We start from the raw sequence: 21,811 nt of genomic DNA on the forward strand, positions 1-21,811 counted from the left end.
CACTGATCCAGAATGAAAGAGAAACCATATGGAAAATAGCACATCAATATCTGTATTCACACTGATGTACTATGCAGGAATAAGAACTGCAGCAGGTTTTTGGAGACCTTACAAAAATTTGAGGCTCAGGATTTAATTTTTTAGAATGCGACTAGATTGTTTTAAGTTAATTTCTTATAAAGGCTTTAGAATATTTTGCAATAGTCTCATGATCTTAAGTGTTTATTAATCCCAAACTTGCAGTAAAAACTGAGGAGTTTGTGTCTTTCCCCACCACCTCCTATTTTATAGGAGATTTGCACTGAGAAGACCAGAAGTGCAGATTCAGCCACTGAAAATTTCCAACAGAAAATCATGTAAGTCTGTTAACCTGGAATAGAAATCATAGTACTGATCTTTAACCTTATAAAATAGCAGTTTGTTTCAGCCTTCTGAATAGAAGATGCATTTCTCCAGGGGACAGTAACTCCTTGATCACTTTGTATCAGTAGGAAAAAAAATACAACTGAAATTAAAGCTTAGAACTTTAAGAACCAGCTAAAAGTCATTCCCAACCATCTGACTTTGTTTTTGAAGCACCAAGCCCAATTAATGTTTTGATATATAATATTTCAGAGGTCAAGGACTGCTCTTTTCCTGTTGAAATACTACAGAATTGACTCTCAAGTTTATATAATTTGGATTGCATCAATACAGCAAAATTTATATTGAGAGAGACAAAAGCTCTGATGTTCTCCCTTCCCTCCCCCATAAGGTTGATGGGGTTTTTTGTGCCCTATGTGTTTTATTATTATTATTTTTTTAAGTCAGGACACTCAGTTCTTTTACAGGCTCTCTTGGTACTATTTCTTATTGTTTTCTAAACAAATTCATTTTTAATAGCCTCTGCTTTAAAACACAGTAGTTGCACAATATAAGAAAAATAAGCTCTAAACAAGCACATACATTGAAACAAATATTTTATTTCCACTGGAATTTACATCAACATCTGTTTTAAGTATTATTGCATATTTTACTTGACCTGTTATTTCTTTCAGTTATACAGACTCATAACAAAGTGAGTACAATGTATGAAACTATAATGTTTCAGTAGGATCTAAATCTTAAATACAAACATGTTTGTGAGTTCAACTAGAAATATTCAGAAACTGGTCAAAAGTTTCCAAGTATCTTTCCTTCTCTACCATTAAAACAAAAAGTATGGATACTGTGGCAAACAGTGGATGTTGGCACACTACAACAACAACAAAAATAGAAGAAAAAAAACTTAAATGCATTTAACTAAATGCATTTAACTAAATGCATTTCGCTGTGGTTTCTGTTGCAGTTTTCCCCGACTCCTCGCCATGGCTGTTGTGTTCCTAACTTTGACAATTACTGTTAGTTTTTTAGTACTCAAGTATGTTTTTCTAGCTTTTCCACTATTTGATTATAAATCCTAATGATGTCATTAACTCCCAAAGCCTCAATTAGCTTGGTAATTTCGTTAACAGGAAACTGCATGGTTACATTTCTAATTTACCTAGCTCACAGAAACAATGAGGAGGTCCTCTAGCTTGCAGTGTATGTTGTTTTTGCAGATTCTAGGTGAAGTTGCTCTGCCCCAGTTTTGGAAAAGTTTCTGATCCCAGGGTATAGCTCTTTCTGCCCACTGTTCTTGAGTGTGCAGAATCCCCAGACAAGAGTCTTCGAATAAGGTGGCGCTGGTGCTTTTGAAGAGGTAAATCAGCTGCTGAAGCAACGCTGCATGGTTTGTTGTATAATACATTGCATCTTTTTACTGATTTTTTGTATGAAAGATTTTACAAGGTGCATCTCACCCTTCCAAGTAAGCAAGCTGTACTTGATTGGGAATTGCCAAATTTGTAATCCAGAGAAGTCCCACAGTATGAGGTGTACTATTTTTCTCTCTGCTTTCTCCATTTACCTTGCTTTAACTAGCTTAAACAAGTGAGAAGAACTCTTTCCCTCTACTTTCCTTTAAAATACCACAAGGCTTTGGGGTTGAGCAGTATACCTATTAATGATCTGTTTTAGACTTTTTTGAGAAAAAGGAAGGTCCAGTTTGGTGCTGGTGAAGGCGGAAGTGCCACAGGAAGGAGGAATGACAGAAAACTAATAGAGATTTGCCATTTTCTCTCTTCCTTATATCTTAGGACAATCTCTTGCTAAGGCTGACAGATTTCCGTGGGAAGAGTGCTGTTCTGAGTGGATGTCCACCATTTTTTTCAAAGATTAAACATGTTTTTGGTGTTGAGAGGGAATTTCAGGTTCTTCCTGGATGAGATATTTTAAGGACAAGAATTCACCTATAGAAAAAAAAATGTCATGACTAAAATGTTGCTCAGGTTGCTCTCAGGAAAACCTTGCACTTGAGTGTCTTCTCAGGAGAATTCCAGGGGATCAGGGAGAAGCTCTGCAGCCTCGTGATCTTTCTAAAGCTAGGAAGCTTCTTTGTGTTAGGAAGCATGGCACTGAAACCGAGATGTGGGGCTCTGGCCTGCATTTGTGCACAGCAGCTATCTTGCCAAACTGGGAGATGCTGGAAAAATCTCGCATTGCAGAGCTGAAGAAGCAACATATTGTGGGGCCGAACTCTTCTTGGTGGTGGCCAGTAACAGGACAAGGGGTAACGGGTACAAATGAAAACACAGGCAGTTCCATCTCCATGTGAGGAAGAACTTCTTTGCTGTGAGGGTTACAGAGCTCTGGAACAGGCTGCCCAGAGAGGTTGTGGAGTCTCCTTCTCTGGAGATCTTCCAAACCCTCCTGGATGCCGCCCTGTGCCCCGTGCTCTGGGTGTCCCTGCTGGAGCAGGGGGGTTGGACTAGATGATCTCTAGAGGTCCCTTCCAACCTCAACCACTCTGTGATTCTGTGAACATATTCCCAGGCTCAGAAACATGTCTGGGGAGGGTGACATGGAGAAGAGAAAATGAGAAAGGGCCTCGCGTTTTTGTCATTTTCTATGTTGTGGGCCATGACCCACTATTGACCTCCGTTTTACTTTACAAATTAAATATAAAATATATGAAATAAATATATAATTTTTATATAAAATAAATATAAAATATAAAGAAGTAGGACACTAGCTGAATGCTTGATTCCTCTGTTTTTTGGTCCTGTACTATCAGCATTCAGCTTGGTGTCGCGTTCGTCAGTGTTTAAAGGGGTAGTTTTATGGGGAAAACAATGTTCTGTAGATCTGAACAAGCTGTTTTTGAATAAGCTGTGTATTGAAAGGTTCCTTGCTGTTGTAGTTGATCCCATCCTATCCTGTGATCTAAATTTCCTTAGCAGTTGGGATGGAAAAGGCAGTTTGCCAGCTGATATTCCTTACAGCTGCGAAAAGATGACAACCTGTTGAACTTAAACAGAGATGCTAATAAAAGTCCCTTTCCTGTGAGGGCTGGAGTTACACTAGGGAACTTTCCTGTGACACAGTCAGTAGAATGGAGCATCAGTTCCCTCTGTTCAGTTGATTCATCCCATAGATCCTGCACTTCGTAGTTGAGGAAGAAACCTAATTAGATTTCTTCAGTTTTAATAGGGAGAATTGAGGAGAAATATTTTATTTTTCCTAAATGTCAAGAAAATGTGGATCAGCTCTGATTTCTCAAGTGAGCTTCCAGGGCAGTAGTACTTTTTGTGTCTCTCCTTATGCCAGTGTCTGGAACTGGGAAAGGCTTGGTTGAATTCAACTAGAAAAAGAGCTATCTGAAACATATTTCTAAGTTTGCAAGAAGAGAGATCAAATGACTTTTAACAGCATTCTTTCTATTTCTGATTTTGATTTTTTAATGCTTCTCAGCCTAGCAATGTGTTTCATGTGAAGTAAGTAAAATGTGTGTATATTTGGGTACTATAAATTCAGAAGCCCAGGGAAGCTTTGGTGATACTGACCACATGTACAATCTCGAGGAGAGGGAGGGGAGGAAATTTTCCATGGAACTCTTCAACAAGAATTGATTTACACGGGAAAGAACATAAATCTAGGCTGGGCCAGTTTATAACTGAAATGCCAATACTTAGTTTTAGTTTAATACACTGTCACAAGCCAAGTCAATTGTCTCATTGTATCTATGTGTAAAGTGAATATAAGTAAAAGTAAATGTTCTGTAAGAGAGAGAGCAATGTGCAGACACACACACCTTTCCCAGAATGTAGCCGTTGTCTTGAAAGACATAACAGACTTGTTCTCATATTGCACCAGTCGAAGTGAAAAGCCTTTAATATGTGTAATGTCAGAAGAGGAAGTAAAACAATAAACATTATATATTGAAAGGTAAGTGAAATCACACTTTATTATTGGAAATGGGAGAGAGCACATAGCTTGATAGTGTCGGAGAGTGAGGTGGAGGGAAATTGATAAGGCAGCCAGAGGCTACATGGAACAATGATAAATATTAAAGCAAAAGAAAGTCCAGAAAAAAGTAGGAATTAGGAAATGAGGGGGAAAAAAAAAGCAGTAAAGTGAATTTTAGTACTGAGAATAAAGGAAGAGAGAAATTACTATAATAAGGACAGTGGAAGAATGGTTGAATAAAAGCTGCCTTTAAACCCAGCTAGGCAGAACTCCAGAGAGAAGGGTCTTTGGAATGATTAAATTAGTGCTATTAACAGTATTATGAGTTTGAACAGTCAGTATTTGCACTATCATTCATTTTTTATGGTTCCTTTTCATATAAAAACTTGTTGTTAAAGTTTTTAAAATGGCGAATGCAAATCCCATATGAACATTGCCCTATTACAGTTTTTCATTATCAGTGTAAAACCATCTCAATAAGTTCAACATTGTTAAGATTTAATAAGGTTTAAATGCATAAGACAAGTGGCAGTTTAGATGTGCTGACCTGCCTGATAAAACTGATAATGTTAATTCTGAGACTTAGCGCAAATTTGTGAGTCTCTGAGTGAATGTGAAACTTGCAAAGCATTTTCAGCATTTTTCTCAGTACTTAATACCAACAACTTTACAGCCAAAAGCAATGTTGTTTGTTCATTTAATATGATGGGAAGAATATACTGGGAAAAAATGACGAGAAAAAAAAATGAAGAAAATAGGAAAATGGAGTGAAAGTAAAGGAATAGAGATGCATGAGATTGTGTTAACGAGATTAACTTTCCACATATTGGGAGAGTGAAGCCTGCTTTATACCTGACTTTGGGGGTGAATGGAGCTTGTGGGACACAGCGGGACATGCAGTACAGAGGTGTCCAGCTGCATGAAGTCAGCTTGGAATTGTCTGAGATTATTAGTGGTGATGGAAAGACAGCTCTGCAGAAACCTGCGTGTCTGATGTTCCTGAGGAATAATGAGCAGCACTGGTTTTAGTAGCAGGAGCATGGGCACCTCTTTGTACCCAGAGCTGGCTCTATGAGTTCTCCTCTTACTTCACCTCAGCTGATTAGGAGTGCCGTGAGCCTCAGTATGAGGAAGAATTCATTTTTTTATTAGTTCCAAGCCTGTGAGCTTGAACACAAAGAGTATTCATGCACTGGCTCTAACAGTCACTGCCAGCAAACAGTGATCCTTGCATTTGCAGCTTACTTTAATTTGTAGAAAAAGCAGCAATAACCTATTCCCTTGAAAAGAAAAAGTAAATTTATTTTACAAACAATTAATTTAGTGTTCTGCAGTTCTTTGCAACTATAAATGTATCATCCAAGATACATCCCTTCAGCATAATTTTGCCTTCATAGCAATTACTGTATTTTCTCTCATATTACTATCTGTTATGAAAACTACTGTTAACATTATATTTTACACTAGCCTGTAACTAGTAACCTTTAACTTCTGTTAACTTACACAGTGCATGCATATATGTATATGTGTATCCATACCCTGTGCGTATATTTATACATAAATACATAAGGTAGGTAGCATCACCTGAATCAGAGCTATTCAGAAATTATCTTTTCCTTGAAAATAGATTTGTCCAGTATATTTAATGTTGCATTTAAAATACTTATTGTGGCAAAGTCATTATTTTATAGTTTTTCTAGGCCTTAAGAGCTGTTTTACTTTCAGTTTTGATTTATCTTATGTGATTGGCATTGTATGAGTAAGAAGAAATGTTTAACTGCAGCCAAATGGTGTTCATTCAAACAAGATGTAACCCAGTTTATGCAAAGATGAATGTGTTGTGAATTGAAGATGATATTCTGCCAACAGAAGAATTTAAACAGAGTAAGAGAATGAATGTTTCATACGAGTTGTATTTGAAGATGAAACATTTGCCTAAATGTCTCATAGGACTCCTTTGCTTGTTGTAATTACTGCACACATTTAATTTTGCATTTCTGCTCAGTATTTATCTATTTTCCTGTTTGATTCCCAATTGCCCACCTGCAGGGAGTTGAGAGCGAAAAATGAACTAAAGCTTCAGAGTTAAACTAACAAGTTAGCGTGTTTGCTCAAAACTTCTCTATGCTTTAAAAATACTAAGTTCCTGCTATCACAAAGAAATTAAGGTCACCTGGAGCTGGATGACAGTTGAGTCACAAGGCAGAAGTGGAAACGGATCCTGTAAATTCTTGGTCTGTCCTTCAGTGCAGCAGCGTCCTTCTACATTTTCCAAATTTTCTTAGTAGAGATACTGATATCTGATGATATTATGAAAGGATTAATTTAGATCACCTTAAAATTTCTGGTAACAACAATATATGTATGATCTACAAAATCCTGTAGGATTAAAACTGCAAAGCACAGTGAATGTTGGATGCTTTGTGGCACTAACTGTGTGTTCATCACTAACAAAATCAAGAGTGTTTTATTTGTTTAATTATTCATTGTAATGCAGGTCCTTGTACATCCCAGTTTCTTGCTTACAAAAAGGTAATAAAATTTAAGGGAAAATGTAATGAGCTTATGTTAAGAAGCTGGAACAGAGCTGCTGGATCTAATTTTAGACGGAGAAACATTAAACAAAGATTCTTTAATAGAAACACTCTTGAAAGAAAGTCAGCAAGGGTTAAAATTTTGTTCTGGTGCTGAGTTAAGAGCTCAGGCAGTTCCTGGAATGGCTCTGATTTTGAGCTTCGTAAGTAATACAATTTAGGTGAGGCCCATCAAATCAGATGTAAATATATTTCAGTTAAAATGCATAAAAAATGCAGTGTCTGTAATTGTGTTTTGCACTGTTTTAGTAAGGCATACTGGCTACGCTGATATCTTTCTAAAATGAATAAAAACACATGCTTCCTAAGTTTCCATTGCACTTGTGTTTCCTATTTCTTTTTTTCCCCCATTTATACCTTGATAAAACTTCATTGTTTTTTTCATGAACCTGTCCCCTGACTACTTCCTCCTTTGTAATTTCCCCCCTCTTCTTATCACATGCTATTTAATTGATAGCATTTCTTTTTTTGGTATTTTTGCTCCATGTTTCCGGTGCTTTTTTACAGTTTGTCAGTACTTTTATTATCCTCCTTTCCAAATGATTTCCTGTTCTATATTCTTACCCTACTCCTCATTAATCTCGTAGTTGTTCCTTCCTGCTAAACATCTCTGTTTTCTTTCTCTCCACTGCTTCAATTTGGTAGTTATATTGTCCTGGGAAGATACACCCAATTTTTCCATGTCTCTAAAATTTGGAACATTCTAAGCATATGTCTGCAAGTAGCTGCTGCATGCATACACCTGCGTTAGTTAGTGATAAATCCCAAAATGAAATTTCCAGGCAAAAAAGTCTGGTTTTAAGAGGGACAGACAATTTCCCTGGTGGAATTCCTAACAAAAAAAAAAATCAAAAGTCCCGTGTTGTTGGCTGCCTTGTAGCCGCAGTAGCCTACGAGGTGCTGTTTCCCACATCTTTTCATTATGTTCAAATGTAGCGGTAGCCCAAGTAAGCCAAGAGCAGTATTGAGAGGGAGGGTCCCTCAGTGCAGATGCAAGCAACTCCAAAGTGCTCAAAACTCTTGCACTTTTGTCTTAGCGTGAAGCCTCAGTTTGTGCACAGTTTGTCTGCTCTCTGGCATCTGCTGGCTCGCTGGGAAATCCAAACAAATTCATAGCACAGAAGGTAAGAGACCATCCCCATTCTGAGGAGGGGCAGGCCAAATGCCTGGGGTCCTTTCAGCTCTCAGCTCAGCCCCCATAACTCCCCATCTGCCCCCATAACTCCCCAGGCTTCCTTCCAGTGTCTGTTAATCCTCACGGATAAAATACCAAATAGAACCCTTAAAAGTCCACAACCACCAGTCCAGTCACATCACTGCATTCAGGAAATTATTTAGATGTGTTGCTATGAGCTGTTTCTGTGCATTAGTGCCCTTTTTTTTTTTTTTATTTCCGGAGATATTTTTGCAGCCTATTGAAAGTCAATTAGAAGTGTAGAAAAAACTCATGTAACTTGCCCGTGTGTGGACAAGTGTAAAAAGGCTCCTCAGCACGAAGAGGGAGGAAGAAATAGTAAGTACCTTCAGCAAACCGACCTGTCATTATACATCCAGCCTCAGGGCGTTTGTCACTTCAAAGAATTCAGAAAGTCGGGACAGGAAAAAGGATCCAGTGTCCTTTAACCTCACAAAAGTGTCTGCGCTCTCTTAAGGCATCAGACGTGGTCAGCTTTAGAGGACTTGCCAGCCTGCTAAGACCTGCAGTCACCTTAAGTGTAGGAATGCCTTCAAATGTGCTTTGGAGAAATCTTCCAAGTTAATCTTTGTGAAAAATGTCCTCAAGAAAAGGAATGTCAAGAAGTGGCTCTGCAAAACAGCATTCTTCACCAGGAAAATAAAAAAAGACTTCTGTTTTTGTGTCCATTTCACAGGATGAAATGGGGAAAGCTCTTCATGTTACCCGAAGTTAGGAGGGTTTTGACCCAACCTTTATTTGATACATCAGTTACCTTTTGAAAGAGTTTAAAATATCCTTCTAATAAATCATCAGATTCTGTGGGAAGACATGCTTTGTAGGAACTCTTTGAAATAATTATATATAGTTTTATGTATTTATGTCCAGGCTCCAGAGGATATCTGCATGATACGTAGATTGTAAAATCTCTGTGTGAATCTAGATATTCGTTAATCATATCTTTTGAATGCAAATTCATAACAGTTATTTTGCTTTTCTATGCTAGCCCAAAGATGAATGTAAATATGTATGTTTTCTCCTATCAAGGAGGCAAAAGCTTAATGGCTTATTACAGGTAAGGCAAATGTCTAGATTTATTATATTAGGAGAGTGTCAGGAAAAAAAAAGGTGTATTTATCTACTTTCATAAGGTTAGTCCTAAAGGTAGTAGCAGCTACTTCTGTATGTGTAGGAAGATACTGAGACCAAATTCATGGCAGTGATTCTTGGAAGTACCAGGTTACAGCCGATATTAGGCAATTAGCCAACTATGCAGTTAATTTCCAAGAGATGATTCATCACAACTGGTTACAGTCACTACTACCACGTAAGTAGTGGAAGACTCTCGGATAGGAAATTTGAAGTATCCATAACATTTCAATGTCTTTTTTTTGGTCCTCTTCTACCTTTGTGTGTATTTAAATACCAAGTTAAATTCAGTGCAGGTGTGTTGCTATATGCCTCGATATAATGGGTGCTATTTGGAGGATTTTAGAATAGCTTACATAGCTACATTTTTTTTTTCCTATTTATGAAGTATTAAACAATAATACTTTGCTTTTTTGGCTGTTCTAAGATGAGGAAGCGGTTGAGTGTGGTAGGTGCATTTTTTTCTTCTTAGTTTTAACTTTTCTTTCTGAAGTTATGTTTGCAGCCCATTTAATGATTTCCTTTCCTATTTTTCCTTTGTGCTTCTCAGAGGAAATTGAAGGTACTTGTACAAAAGTTTCCCTGCATAGCCCAATAATTTTATTTTGAGAACATGTGTTTAGAATTAAATTGAATATAGTCCCACATTTGTAAGAGATGTTATACATATAATGCTTCCATGTTGCCAGCAAGTACGTTGGTTCATTTTTTCTTAAATAGATAAAAATATTACAATATTCCTACTTACTTCATGTGAAGATCAGTAATTTGGACTATTGTTATAAGCTGTTTTCTCTCTCTCTTGAACTGTTGGAGGAAAGATATGTATAAAAGAGGAGTATCATATCGTTAGGAAAACTTGGGTGGCCTGGTTTGGGAAGAGATGGTTCTGACTCAATGACATGGCCTTGAGAGCTCTTGCGTTTCTAATTAATACTGAGGAAATATTTCTCTGAGACAGTAGAAACTTCGTCCATGTAGTATCATCCTGCTTTCCCTCTAAGTCTACCCTGTTACTGTTATGCTTGCAGCATATGTTAAAGCAATAGCAGCTGATCTGTTGTTTTTCTTTTTTAACTTGAGGCCTTTGTTTATAAAGGCATTAGAAATTGTAGCTCGTTTTTTTGTTCAAAGAGCCTCTGGCATGTAAAAATATACATTATAGCTATTTTACATTAAATGAAAGGGTGTGTTTTTGATCAAAAACCTTTCTGTCTAATCCATTGAGCCAAGATTTAAAGCAGTCTGATAATTTATAATTTACAAAAAAAAAGCTTGATTTACATCAAATATATTTTGCTTTCTTTTAAGTGGCATCATATTATTATTAACTGATAAAGGATGAATAATATAGCATTAGAATTATTTTTAGAATATTTGTTTGCTGTAACCAAAACGTATTGTTTGAAAACATAAAAAGATCAGTGTGCATGCTGCAAAAATCCGGATTATTTTCAGCTAAAATATAAAACAATAAACATTGTTTTATGTTTTTAAGAACATGGCTTATTGAAGGCTTTTTAATGCTATGCTTTGTACAGTTGTCATTTTTTAAATAATTTCTTCTGTATTTGTTGCGGGGCTTCTAACTATTCTGCTTTATTTCTTGGCTCTTATTCTGTGTGCTTTTACCCTTCGTCCAGAAGATGCTGAGTGTGCTGGTCACAACAGTGGATCCCATCTAGGTGAGCAGTTGGTTACAAAAGATGATTTCTTCCTTTCTTTTAGCTTATCTTCCCTGGAACTACTGGGTCACTTTCCCTTTGGGGGTAATCTGCATACAAATATCCTTCCTGTGCATGTTAAAAGCATGAATACTAAAATTCTAAAAATGGCTCATTGGATTTGACATAAAGGATTTACATAGTGCAGTGTGTCTTCATCTGGCTAACTACAAACTACTAAAAAATACTGTTTTGATTTTTAAGTCAAAATTTTAATATACCGTAAGTGGGAAAATTTGTGACTCTTTGTATGTTAAGCAATGTGTTTACTGTATCATGAAATCTGAGCAAGACTTTAAAGAGACACTTTCAATTTTTATCCACATTTTGCTTACCCTTTATTTCTATGTTTCTAGCTAATAATTTTGGGCATGATTTAGTGACAGTGCCAAGCAAATTTGTGTGCATTGGTTCCTATTCCACATTACCAAAGTAAGTTGTAACCCAACAGAACCCCTTCAGCTTGAGTCTAAGGATTCCAATTTTTAAACAAACGTAACATTTAAGAAAGGTGATTTTTCCATGATATGTTTCAACTTTGAATTTGTGCCATTTAAAAAACTATTTTAAAATGTTTTAGTTGAAGCTGGCCAGTATTCCTGCCCGTGGATGCTGGGCTAGGGTGGATCTTGCAGCAACCAGCCATTTTCCCAGCACTTTCTCCCTCCTACTGTGGGAAGAATGGGCAGAAACTTGTTAAAAGTGCTTCACACATCCAAACCACTGGGCTCACTGAAACAACTTTACCAGTGCTGTAAATTAGGGATGGTTTTCATGTTGTAGTACCTTTTCAAAATGTGATATATAAACTGCATAAGGACCACAAAAACTACATCATTTAAAGAACTTCGGCTTATTTCCAAAACCTTAGTGTGCTATAATTTGGCCAGTTACTTGCAGAACTAATGTTCACCTGTGTTCTTTGAGTGATTGTACTAAAAATAAACTTTTTACATTTGTTGGTCAATCAAATAATTGTATTAATAGTGAAGTACAGTTGTATTGACAAATTGAAGTATACTTGGAAAATGGTATTTTGAATGCAATTCCAGATGAACTATATCTGCTATATAAAATCCTTTAGAAATGAAAAGATAATTTTGCCCACTTACTGTTTCTGGCTGCATGTATAGCAGGAATGTGAAGATTTAACTGCCAGCAATCAGATCCTAGTGGGCAGATGCTTTATACGAGAATGAAAACAGCAAGGTAGAACCCACTCCTGTATCTCCTTTTTTCAGAAATCTTAGCAGCCCAGTCCTATTCACGCACATTTCAGATTGTTTCTACCCTAAGTTCTCTTTAATTGTATCTTATCAAGGAATACAGTCTCACTGAGGAATAACTGTTGGTGCTGGGCATTCTCCACTGCCTAAATAGCAATAATTTGGACAAAACCTGCTGAGGCGCTTCAGGGAGGACAGAAGGTTCTTTCCAAGATCTTGCATCATCCTGTATCCGTGGGTACACTAATCCACAAGCTAGGGGGGTCCTAGGCAAAGACATACAGCCTCAGCTGTGGAGAGCCCGTAACATACCCAACCCCTCAGTCCACCGTCGTGCTTAGGAGGCACCTCTTGTTTTCCGCTGGTCTGACATACATTCTTTCAGTGCCAGGAGAACTGGAGGGCTTCAAAGAATTTTTTTCAGCCCCTTGCTCCACCTTTTGAAGATATCAGGATCTCATATAAAATAATCACTCTGCCATTATGTTTACTTACTGTTTTTTTTTTCCTCCCTTTCTGGCCTTTTGCATTTTGGCTTCTTTCCCCAAGATTTTTTTCTTCCCATTCCTTCTCCCCTGTCACTTAGTTTCTTCTACTTTATTCTCCGTACTGTTTCCCACCTCTCCAATCCTTCCTGAGGTTCAGCATCTGAGGAACTAGACTCGAATTAGCCTCTCATGGCTTACCACAAATTAGCACTGCTTTGTGGATAAAAGCTCCCGTGTTTGTTCTTAACTCAAAGACCAGCTGTTGCACACCTGGATGCTAGATAAGAGATAACAAATTCAGTGACTGCACCCATTGACTAGCTACTGCTTTTATCAGCTCTCAGGGAGTTTAGCAGTCTCTTGAACACTGTACGGTCATAGTTTCCATCAGATAAATCAGATGCAGTATAGCCTGAAAGATTTGTCATGTTATATGAAGAAGAAAACATTCAAAATAATATGCACAGAATAAAAATACAATATTTTAATTCTCAGGTTTATTTCTTCAGGTTGTACTGGCACACTGGGCGTTTTAAAGCCAGCAGCTGATGCTGCTTAAGCATACTGCATCATACAGACTACAGGAGATGATTATATAAACTAACATATAATATGGAGAGCTGATTAAATGAAAGCTCATTTCAGAATGAACATTCCGAAATTTCAAAAATTACATTAATGCTCTGCATCTAACAGACTTTCATATGGATACAATATAACAGTTGTTTTTCTGTTGTTATAATAAATATATAACCGCATACCGCATACTCTAAGACTTATTCCCATCAGTCTCCCTTTGTATTATGTTTTAAATAGTTAATAATTAAGATTAGAAAGATATAAATGCCACTTTACATACTCTGATTTTGGACGTTTTTAATGGTAAAAGTTTTATGCTTGTAAAGAAAAACCACAAGTTAAAATTCACAAGTAAGGAGGCCAGTGGTTATTTTGGTAGTGGAAAAACAAATATTTCTGATTTTGAAAACAGCTTATTCTGAATGTCCACCAATTTTTTTCAATGCTGTTTTAGTGAATCCTTAGCTTAATTTTTTTTCTGAGTCTGTATGTCTGTGCAAGCGTGTAGACATTTATGGTACTCCTTGCTCATCAAGTAAACAAGAAATTCTAGTTAGGACCCTGCTTACTATAACAGAAGGTCTAGATTAAATATAGTGAACTGAAAATGAAACCTAAAACATGGTCAGTGGAGGGGCTTAGGTCACACCAGCAAGTTCAGTATGCTCCAACAACACCCAAAAAACTGTTTGTGCACAACTTGTAACTTTAAGAGCAAAGTAGTCTGAGTTACTTTAGCTGTTGAAAGATTTTACTTGTATCACCTTGCATCTACAGCAGGATTTAATCACCAAGATGGACAGTTGGGATTTTGAGTTTCAGTAGCAGTCTTTAAAATATAGATGTGTGAACATACCACATGAACTACAGCAATTCTATTGTTAATTTTTTAAACTAGATTTTTATGGCGCAGTGTAGCTTTAGGGTGTTCTATGCCAGTTTGTGAATCAGGACATTCTGAGTCATCTGGCCCTCTCTGAAATGACCTGTGCGTTAGATATACCTGAGATGGTCATAAAGAGCAACAGAAGAGGTAGTTTTCGAAAAGCAGAACATCTTCAGCATTTGGGGTCAGATCCTTTTTGCCCAAGATTATGGTGTTATTAATCCCTCTAACATGACTCAGACCTATTTCATTATTTTTCACCAAATTCTAATATTTAAGTTATAGTATAATGTTGTATGTTTCTGCAGTAATTTCCTGAGGAATTGCTGTGGAGTACGTTAGGAGTTCTTTGCCAAACTTAAAATTCTAGTTACATTACCTGAACCTTTATGAGCATACAGTAAATACAGATGAATATCATCTGTTTACTATTCTCAGTTTTGTTTTAAAAATCCAGACATAATCTGAATTTTTATTAACCCTGTCTAAATGTGCAAACTGGGATTCAGTCCAGAAGCAAGCAGCGTTAAGAAGTCTGCTACGTGTTTGTGCAGTTCCTGTGGAACAACAGGAATACTCAGTATGTGAACCCCTCCATACAGGGAGGGCAGGAAAAGAAGTCTCAATAATTGGGGAGAAATTATCCAGAAATATCTAGTTTATGTACTATTTTTTTGTATTTTTCCAAACATCAGTAATGGCCATGGTACCAAACTTATTTTTGTCAGAGGTACAAATACAAAAAAGTATTTATAAATGCACTTACAAAAAAAAAGTGAATTTGTTCACTGTATGTAGAAAGTGTGTAAGATTACCCAAATCAGTGAAGAATGCCTCTAAGTCACAGGCATACTTAAGTAATACTATTAGTGAATGAAAATGAACAAAAACTTGCGTAAGTATTTTGTAGCATTCTAGAGCATTCTATTCACACAATGTAGTTGTAAGCTCTTGTTCATTTATTCTTTAGAATTACATTCCTAAATCTAAATACAAGTCTTTACACTGTCACCTTTTAAAATATGTTAGGGAAGACCGGATATGCTCATGCTTTGCCGGTTCTCAGTTTTGATTTCTGTATGGGGTCCAGATGGGTTTCTCTGTATAAATGTAAGGATATATAAATGTTGTTCAGAGATGACTGAACATCAGTCATCAGTCATAGTAATTAAAGGAATAATCAGACTTTTCACCTAGGATTTTTTTTCTTCATTTTTAATATTCTTAGAGACAGAAGTTGTTTCTCTTGTGTTCTTGTAAGGTCTTAAAACTAATAACCTTTTATTAGTGACATTTCATGATTTTTTTTTGTTTCCTGTTAAGTGTCATAAAGTCTGGAGGTATTTGTGGTTTCAGAACATTTGTTCTTCATATTTACTTCCCAACGGCTGTTCTTTATTTCACCAAACTTGTTACGTTCCGGGAGTAGTTTATCGGTTAGCGTGTTCCGTAGGCTTCTAGTCGTATATAGTTGAAATCTGTGAGCGGGTGCAAAGTTCCTAATGTTCAGAAGTTTTTGTTGCTTTGGTGACAGTTTTCCCTCTTTCCAGTCTGCATACTTGGCTACCAAAGTTAATCTTTACTGATATCCATATTCCACAGACAGTACAGCTTGCAGCTCCTTTCATATTTATTCACTTAATATTATCAAATATTCTGGCTAAGCAAGACTTTTTCCCTCTGTTCTTTTTTAGAAGTCTATTTTTAAGCTTGACAGTTTTATAGAAACAATTCTTTGGTTTTCTGTAGGGATTTTCACCTTAACAATGCTCTATTGTTAATTAAAATATATGATGTTTTAGTTTTTCATCTCTCCTAAACTGTAAAATATGCAAACATTAGGGTTTTTTTTTCTTGCTTGTTCCTAAATGTACTCATGCCTTGCAAGTATCATGTTTTTACAGTAAAATTTAATCATTTTGCACAGTCTTAGCTACAAAATATGTATCACTGCTGACATTCTGCTAGAGAACTATATCTAAAGGGAAATATCTACAAATCTTCAAAATAACACAAAGTCAGTCTCAGATGCTATAAAATTCATTAAATAAATGAACAAAAATAGCAAAAGCCTGTTTTTTACAATTAAGAAATACTGCTTTGGTGGCATTTCAGTTTTACTTTGGCAGGCCTGACTTGGCACAGTGGAAATGTTCACCGACACTCCAAGGGAGAATTCTTAGAAAGGGAAAATTGCTGTTTAGGAACTTTTTTGTTTTCTTTTTGTGTTAAGCACATGCATTCCTCATTCGTTGTCAGTTAGATTGTCCTAGGAGTACAAGATCCTAAGAAGTACAAGAGTGCCAAGTAGCCTCAAATCATAATGATAAATAAATCTAATCAACTTGTAAGATTACCCATGTAATCTTCTGTATTCAATATTCTGTATTGAATAAGGCCTCTTTATGTGGTATTTATGCTTGGTAACATATCTTAAAGTGTCTTGATGAATATATTGCTTATAAAATGCAATCAGAACTCAAGAGAAAACATCAATGGTCCTTTATACAATAGTTTCTAAAGGTCAATGTAAAGCTAAGCCACATATGTTAGGATGTATAATTGCAGATGTGAGAGAGGGAGAATCATATTCCCAGGAATGCAGTAGCAGTGTCATAAAAATGTTGGATATATTCAGAACAGTCTCATCCTTTCTCTCATTATTGTATGTTTTCCTTGCTTTTGAAAGCTGCTTTAAGCAAGCTTTTTTAGGATTCTGTACAGGGCTACTCAGATGTAGCTTTGTGGAACAAAAGCACATCTGAGTGAAACAACTTTAAAATTGACAATGTTCAAGTATTTAAGTGGCAAAACTATCAATCTGTAGGAGACTTCTAATATTTTTTAGTTTTACAGAGTTTTACTAGCAAACTGCAGAAAAATCAGTCCTACCGCACATGTGCTTTGTTTTCTCTGGCTTTTATCTTTTTTAATTTATTAATATACTGGAGGTTTTTGTGTAAGTTACTGATGAACTTTTTTTAAAAACAAGGAAATACTAATATTTTTACATTACAAATCAGTTTGATTCACAGAAATAGTAAATGTTTTAATCCAGGAAGCATCTGTTAGTAGTGGAAACCTATGACCTGAGTTTTTGTGATGCTTTATACATAGTCTGCAAAAGTGATCAGAGAAGAATTAGCCTAAAAACTTCATTGGAGGATTTTCTTCCCTCTCTATATATACACAAAAAATAAATTTTCACTCCTTTAATAGAAAAAGGAATTAAAGTTATTAAATAACTCACCATCTGACACTTTGACAGTGAAACCTGAACTCACAAAGTGGATGGAGAAAAGAAGAAAAAATTATGAATGGTTGTTTTAAAATCTAATAGCAGATTTTGCATGAAGAGTACTCCGCATTAAGATCACACATCTTACCATCTAAATTGAGATTAAGAAACCTATTAGTAAAATGCACTACAAGAGCTTGGAATTCAATCAAAGGAATGGAGAAGACTGGTTTGGTTTCATTTGGCTTGTACTCTTTTTTATTAAAAGAGAGTTCAAAAATGATTGCCTTTCAACACAAAACTGAACCCTCTTCAGATATGAGAAATCTGGGTTTTGTGATAGAACTCTTTGTTCTTTTTTTTTTTTTTTTCATACTACTACTACTTTAGAAATCACCATCCTTTTCTGGGAATGTTCTTTTCCTTTTATTCACTAATTTTCAGTTTACTGATTGATATCTTAATATTAGTGGGTCAATATCACTGTATTGTCAAAGAAATTTTCCTTCTTCGTTTGTATGTAGGGGTATGTAGTAGGCACCCACAGGTATAGGGACTCACAGCAGGGCAGTGACGTTCTTTGTGATCCGGGCTCGTGCACAACAGAACTGCGTGGGTGCAAAATGCTCTGCTGGTGTATCTGAGACTCATGGATCTTGCTCCAAGTCTGGTTTGAAGTATTTGCAGAGCTGAGTCTTGAATTTGCCACAAACTACCTTTGAAGAAAAAGCTGTAATATGATTACATTTCAAACACCTAAAAATAAGTGCTTTTGCAAGTTTATTAAAACGTATTGCTGAAAATTCTAGGGTCATTGAAAGTTTACATGTGTTTACTATCCTATGAAAAATCCTGGAGAGGGAAAAAGGGTATTGGGATTGTTTGGTAATTTTTAAGTGCAGTTTGTTTTTTATCTTATTACTGCAAAATAATGAAATCAGCTTTTCAGTCTGGTCATCTAGTTCTTTCTACAGAAAAGGTGTGCATAGGGTTACCAGTAAAATATATGTAGAGTGTTTATGTGAAAAAAAAGTAATTATTAATGATGGAGTAAATTTGTCTTTAATGTATAATGTAGAACGTGTTATTTACTCTTCTCTTTGAAACTGCCTACGATTATTTCCTCTGAGAACATTTAAAAGCTATGTGAAATTTCCACTCTTGCAGATAGGCACTGGTGATGTAATATGATTGATGCAATTGTAAATGCAAGTCTAATAAGAATATTCATTTTTAATTTCATGTTATCATATCCATGAGTACCCTGTTGTCCAAGATGTTCCATGGTTGTTTGGAGTTTAACTAACAGTGTTTGATTTTTATTTTTAATGTCTTCAGGAAAGGTATGCATTTTCTTATGCTGTCAGCATGGAGCTAAGCACAAAAAATATTCAAGGAATTAATTTCCATTAACCATTTCAACCACAGGGTGTACTTCCACCATATCTTGCATTTAACATCTGTGTACCATAATGATTTACTAGAATTAAGTATGTTATAGGAGTCCAGATTGCATGAATGTTTTTCTTGTATGTTTGTGTATATATATAAAATATATGAGATACTCAAAATTTTCTAAATGCACTAACAAATTATTGTAGTCATATTTTATATTTTTACATGTTATTTGTGGTTGCAATTGTGATTTCATTGGTGGTCTTATATTTGCACTTCAAATAGGCATCTGTTATAGTTTAAAACTGTGGGATAATATTATTTTAATGACCGGCTATATTATAATATATAATGCATTATTGTTAGTTCATTAATACATGGTGATTCTGTATAGTTCTATATTAATCATATATAGCTATTAAATACGTATTTATTTAAATATGTACTTAAACTATTAAAAATGTATATATAAAAATATACACTCCTCAATATACTCCTCAAGAGTTTGGAAGATGTTGTTTTCAGATATTTTGAAGAGACTTATTTCTTACTTTCAAAAATCCTGTTCTTGTTGCAGCTGGTTTTAGAAGAAGCTTTCGTCTTAGTAGAAAAGATAAAAAAACAAACAAATCCATGTATGAGTGCAAGAAGAGTGATCAATACGATACAGCAGATATCCCAACATATGAAGAAGTTGCAAAATATAGACGACAACCTAATGAAAAATACAGGCTTGTAGTTTTGGTTGGTAAGTTGTTTTCTTTATTTTTGTCCTGGTAAAACAGAACAGTTGGTCAGCACAGTAATAACGCAGGTTTGAAGGGATCTCAGAAGGTTGTCTAATCCAACCTCCTGCTCAAAGCAGGGTCAACACTGAGTTCAGCACAGGCTGCTGATGGCTTTGTCGAGTCAGGTCTGGAAAACCCCCAGGGCTGGAGGTTCTGTAGCCTCTTTGGAAAACTGCTCCAGCATCGCATTGAATGGAAATGGAAAATATTCCTTACATCCAGTTGGAAACCATCCGTTTCAATTTATGACTGTTGTCTCTTGTCCTCCCACCCTCCTCCTCAGTAAAGATCCTGTCTCTGTCTTCCCAATAGGAAGTAGACAGGTCCCCTGGCCCTCTCTTCTCCACAGTGAACAAGCGCAGTTCCCTCGGCCTCTCCTCCCAGGCCGCGTGCCCCAGCCCCTGACCACCTTGGCAGCCTTCCGCAGCACTCGCTCTGTCTATCAACTACTTTCACGTAGTGTGAACCCAGCCTGGCAGAGGCAGACGCAACATTGAACCTCATGTGGTTCAATGCTGAGGAAAGGGAAGAAGGACTTCCCCGCACCTTGCTATGCTTCTCGTGATGCCTCCCTGGGTGCTTTTTGCCTTCCCTGCTGCCGTTGTGCCCTGCCAGCCAGGGCCGGCAGGCCCTTTTCAGCAGAGCTGCTCCCCAACCGATCAGGCCCCCGCCAGTGCTGCTGTGGGGCTTCTCACAGCTCAGGACTTTGCATTCATCTTTGCTGAATTTCACAAGGTGTTTCTCAGCCTATTCCTGTGGCATCTCTGGGCCTCTCTGAGCTCTGTTCAGAGCCCACAAGCAAGTCAGCTGCATCGCCCAGTTTGGTGTTGTCAGCAGACTTGATGAGGGCATGTTCTTTTTTGCTCCTCCAGGTGATTGATACAGGTAAGAAACAAGGTCCCAAGGTACTCTGAGGAACTCCATTTGTAAGCAGTCTCCAGACAGAGTACAAATCATTAGCCCCCATCCTTTGAGTGACATGATCCATCCATTTTTTCACCCATATGTATGTCCGCTCATCTCAGCAAAATGCAGTTTGGATATCAAGATGCTGTGGGAGATCACACTGAAATCCTTGCTAAAACAAAGGCAGAAAGTGGCATGAAAAAGTAGTTATCAAAGTGACTGCTCTGAACCTGGCTGTCAAACAGTACTAAAACTCATAAGAATTAAGTCAGTATGTAGACAGCTTTCTGCTCTCAGAGATGACTCAATATTGCTATGTGGAAAAGGAAAAAAAAGAAACAAAAGTAGAATAAATTTCTGTGATCAGCCAAGACTATATAGATGGAAAGTAGCAAAACTATGATCTGTAATAGAACAAGTAAATACACAAGTTGAGAGAAAGGTAGATGAGAGGAAGAATTAGGTGCACCAAGGGCAGATGTAAGCAGAGTTGGAACCATCAGACATAAAGTTGTCATCCCTAGGCAGCTTGTTGTTCTTCTGTAATTTATCATTGCCATGTTAGTATCTAATCAAAATGCATTGCTTCAGTCACCTGAAAAAAAGAGATTTTTTTTAAAGAAGTAATCAAAATGTCTCATTATTTTTCAGTTTCTTTTGCAGTAGCACTTAGGTTGATGCTTCATTAGTAACATCTCCTGTAATCTGAAGGCAGCAGAGCAGGAGAAATATGACCCTCTATCAGGGACTGTTACAAACTGTTGAGTGGCTGTGTTTTTATATCACTCATATCCAAGGGAACATTAAATTTAGTTTTTAATAAACAATTTTGTCACTCTCCAACACTAAAATTCAACCACCTACTAGTGTGATCACTGTGAGATTGTGGGCTATATGCAACAAGTAATAACATGGTTCAGTTGATTTTTACACTTACATCAACAGTGCAGTGCAGAAGTGTGATAAGTAGACTTTTTATAACAAATTGCATATGTCTGATCTGAGGAATACCTAGAGATTTCATGTGATTTTTGTTGTAATAAATCAAATGAAGAAAGTGTGCTTTTGCAGTAACAAAAGCACTTCAGAAATTTATTGCAGACTTCAGTAATTCTAATGTTTTTTCTCTGGATATTAAGAGCAGCTTAAATCTGGCCAATACCATAAAAATGTCTTGGGCAAAATGTGGAAAAACTAGCAGAGCTAGGCAACACAGGTATAGTAGAAGCGAACACATTTAAAAAGCTTTTTGTGTGCCAGTAGCAGCATTCAATATAATCTGTCAAATATAATCTGGGTATTAGTACCAGGGAAAAAAGGACAGATAATTAATTCATAATTGAAATTGTTCGGACTTTG

At 36.5% G+C, this 21,811-nt stretch overlaps 1 protein-coding gene across 3 annotated transcripts in view; it reads left to right on the forward strand.

Annotated features, from left to right (window-relative positions):
* The window catches only part of MPP7 (MAGUK p55 scaffold protein 7), a 99,763-nt gene that overhangs the window by 66,979 nt on the left and 10,973 nt on the right, over positions 1–21,811 (forward strand). For all 3 annotated transcript variants that reach the window (XM_088533999.1, XM_088533998.1, XM_088534000.1), the window contains 2 exons: positions 292–356; positions 19,336–19,506. In XM_088533999.1, coding sequence (XP_088390125.1) covers positions 292–356; positions 19,336–19,506 — 236 coding nt within the window. The remainder of the gene's footprint in view (positions 1–291; positions 357–19,335; positions 19,507–21,811) is intronic.

The sequence above is a fragment of the Tinamus guttatus genome, unplaced genomic scaffold (assembly GCF_059628265.1).
Source record: "Tinamus guttatus ecotype Peru unplaced genomic scaffold, ASM5962826v1 Tinamus_guttatus_pri_ptg000530l, whole genome shotgun sequence".
NCBI lineage: Eukaryota > Metazoa > Chordata > Aves > Tinamiformes > Tinamidae > Tinamus > Tinamus guttatus.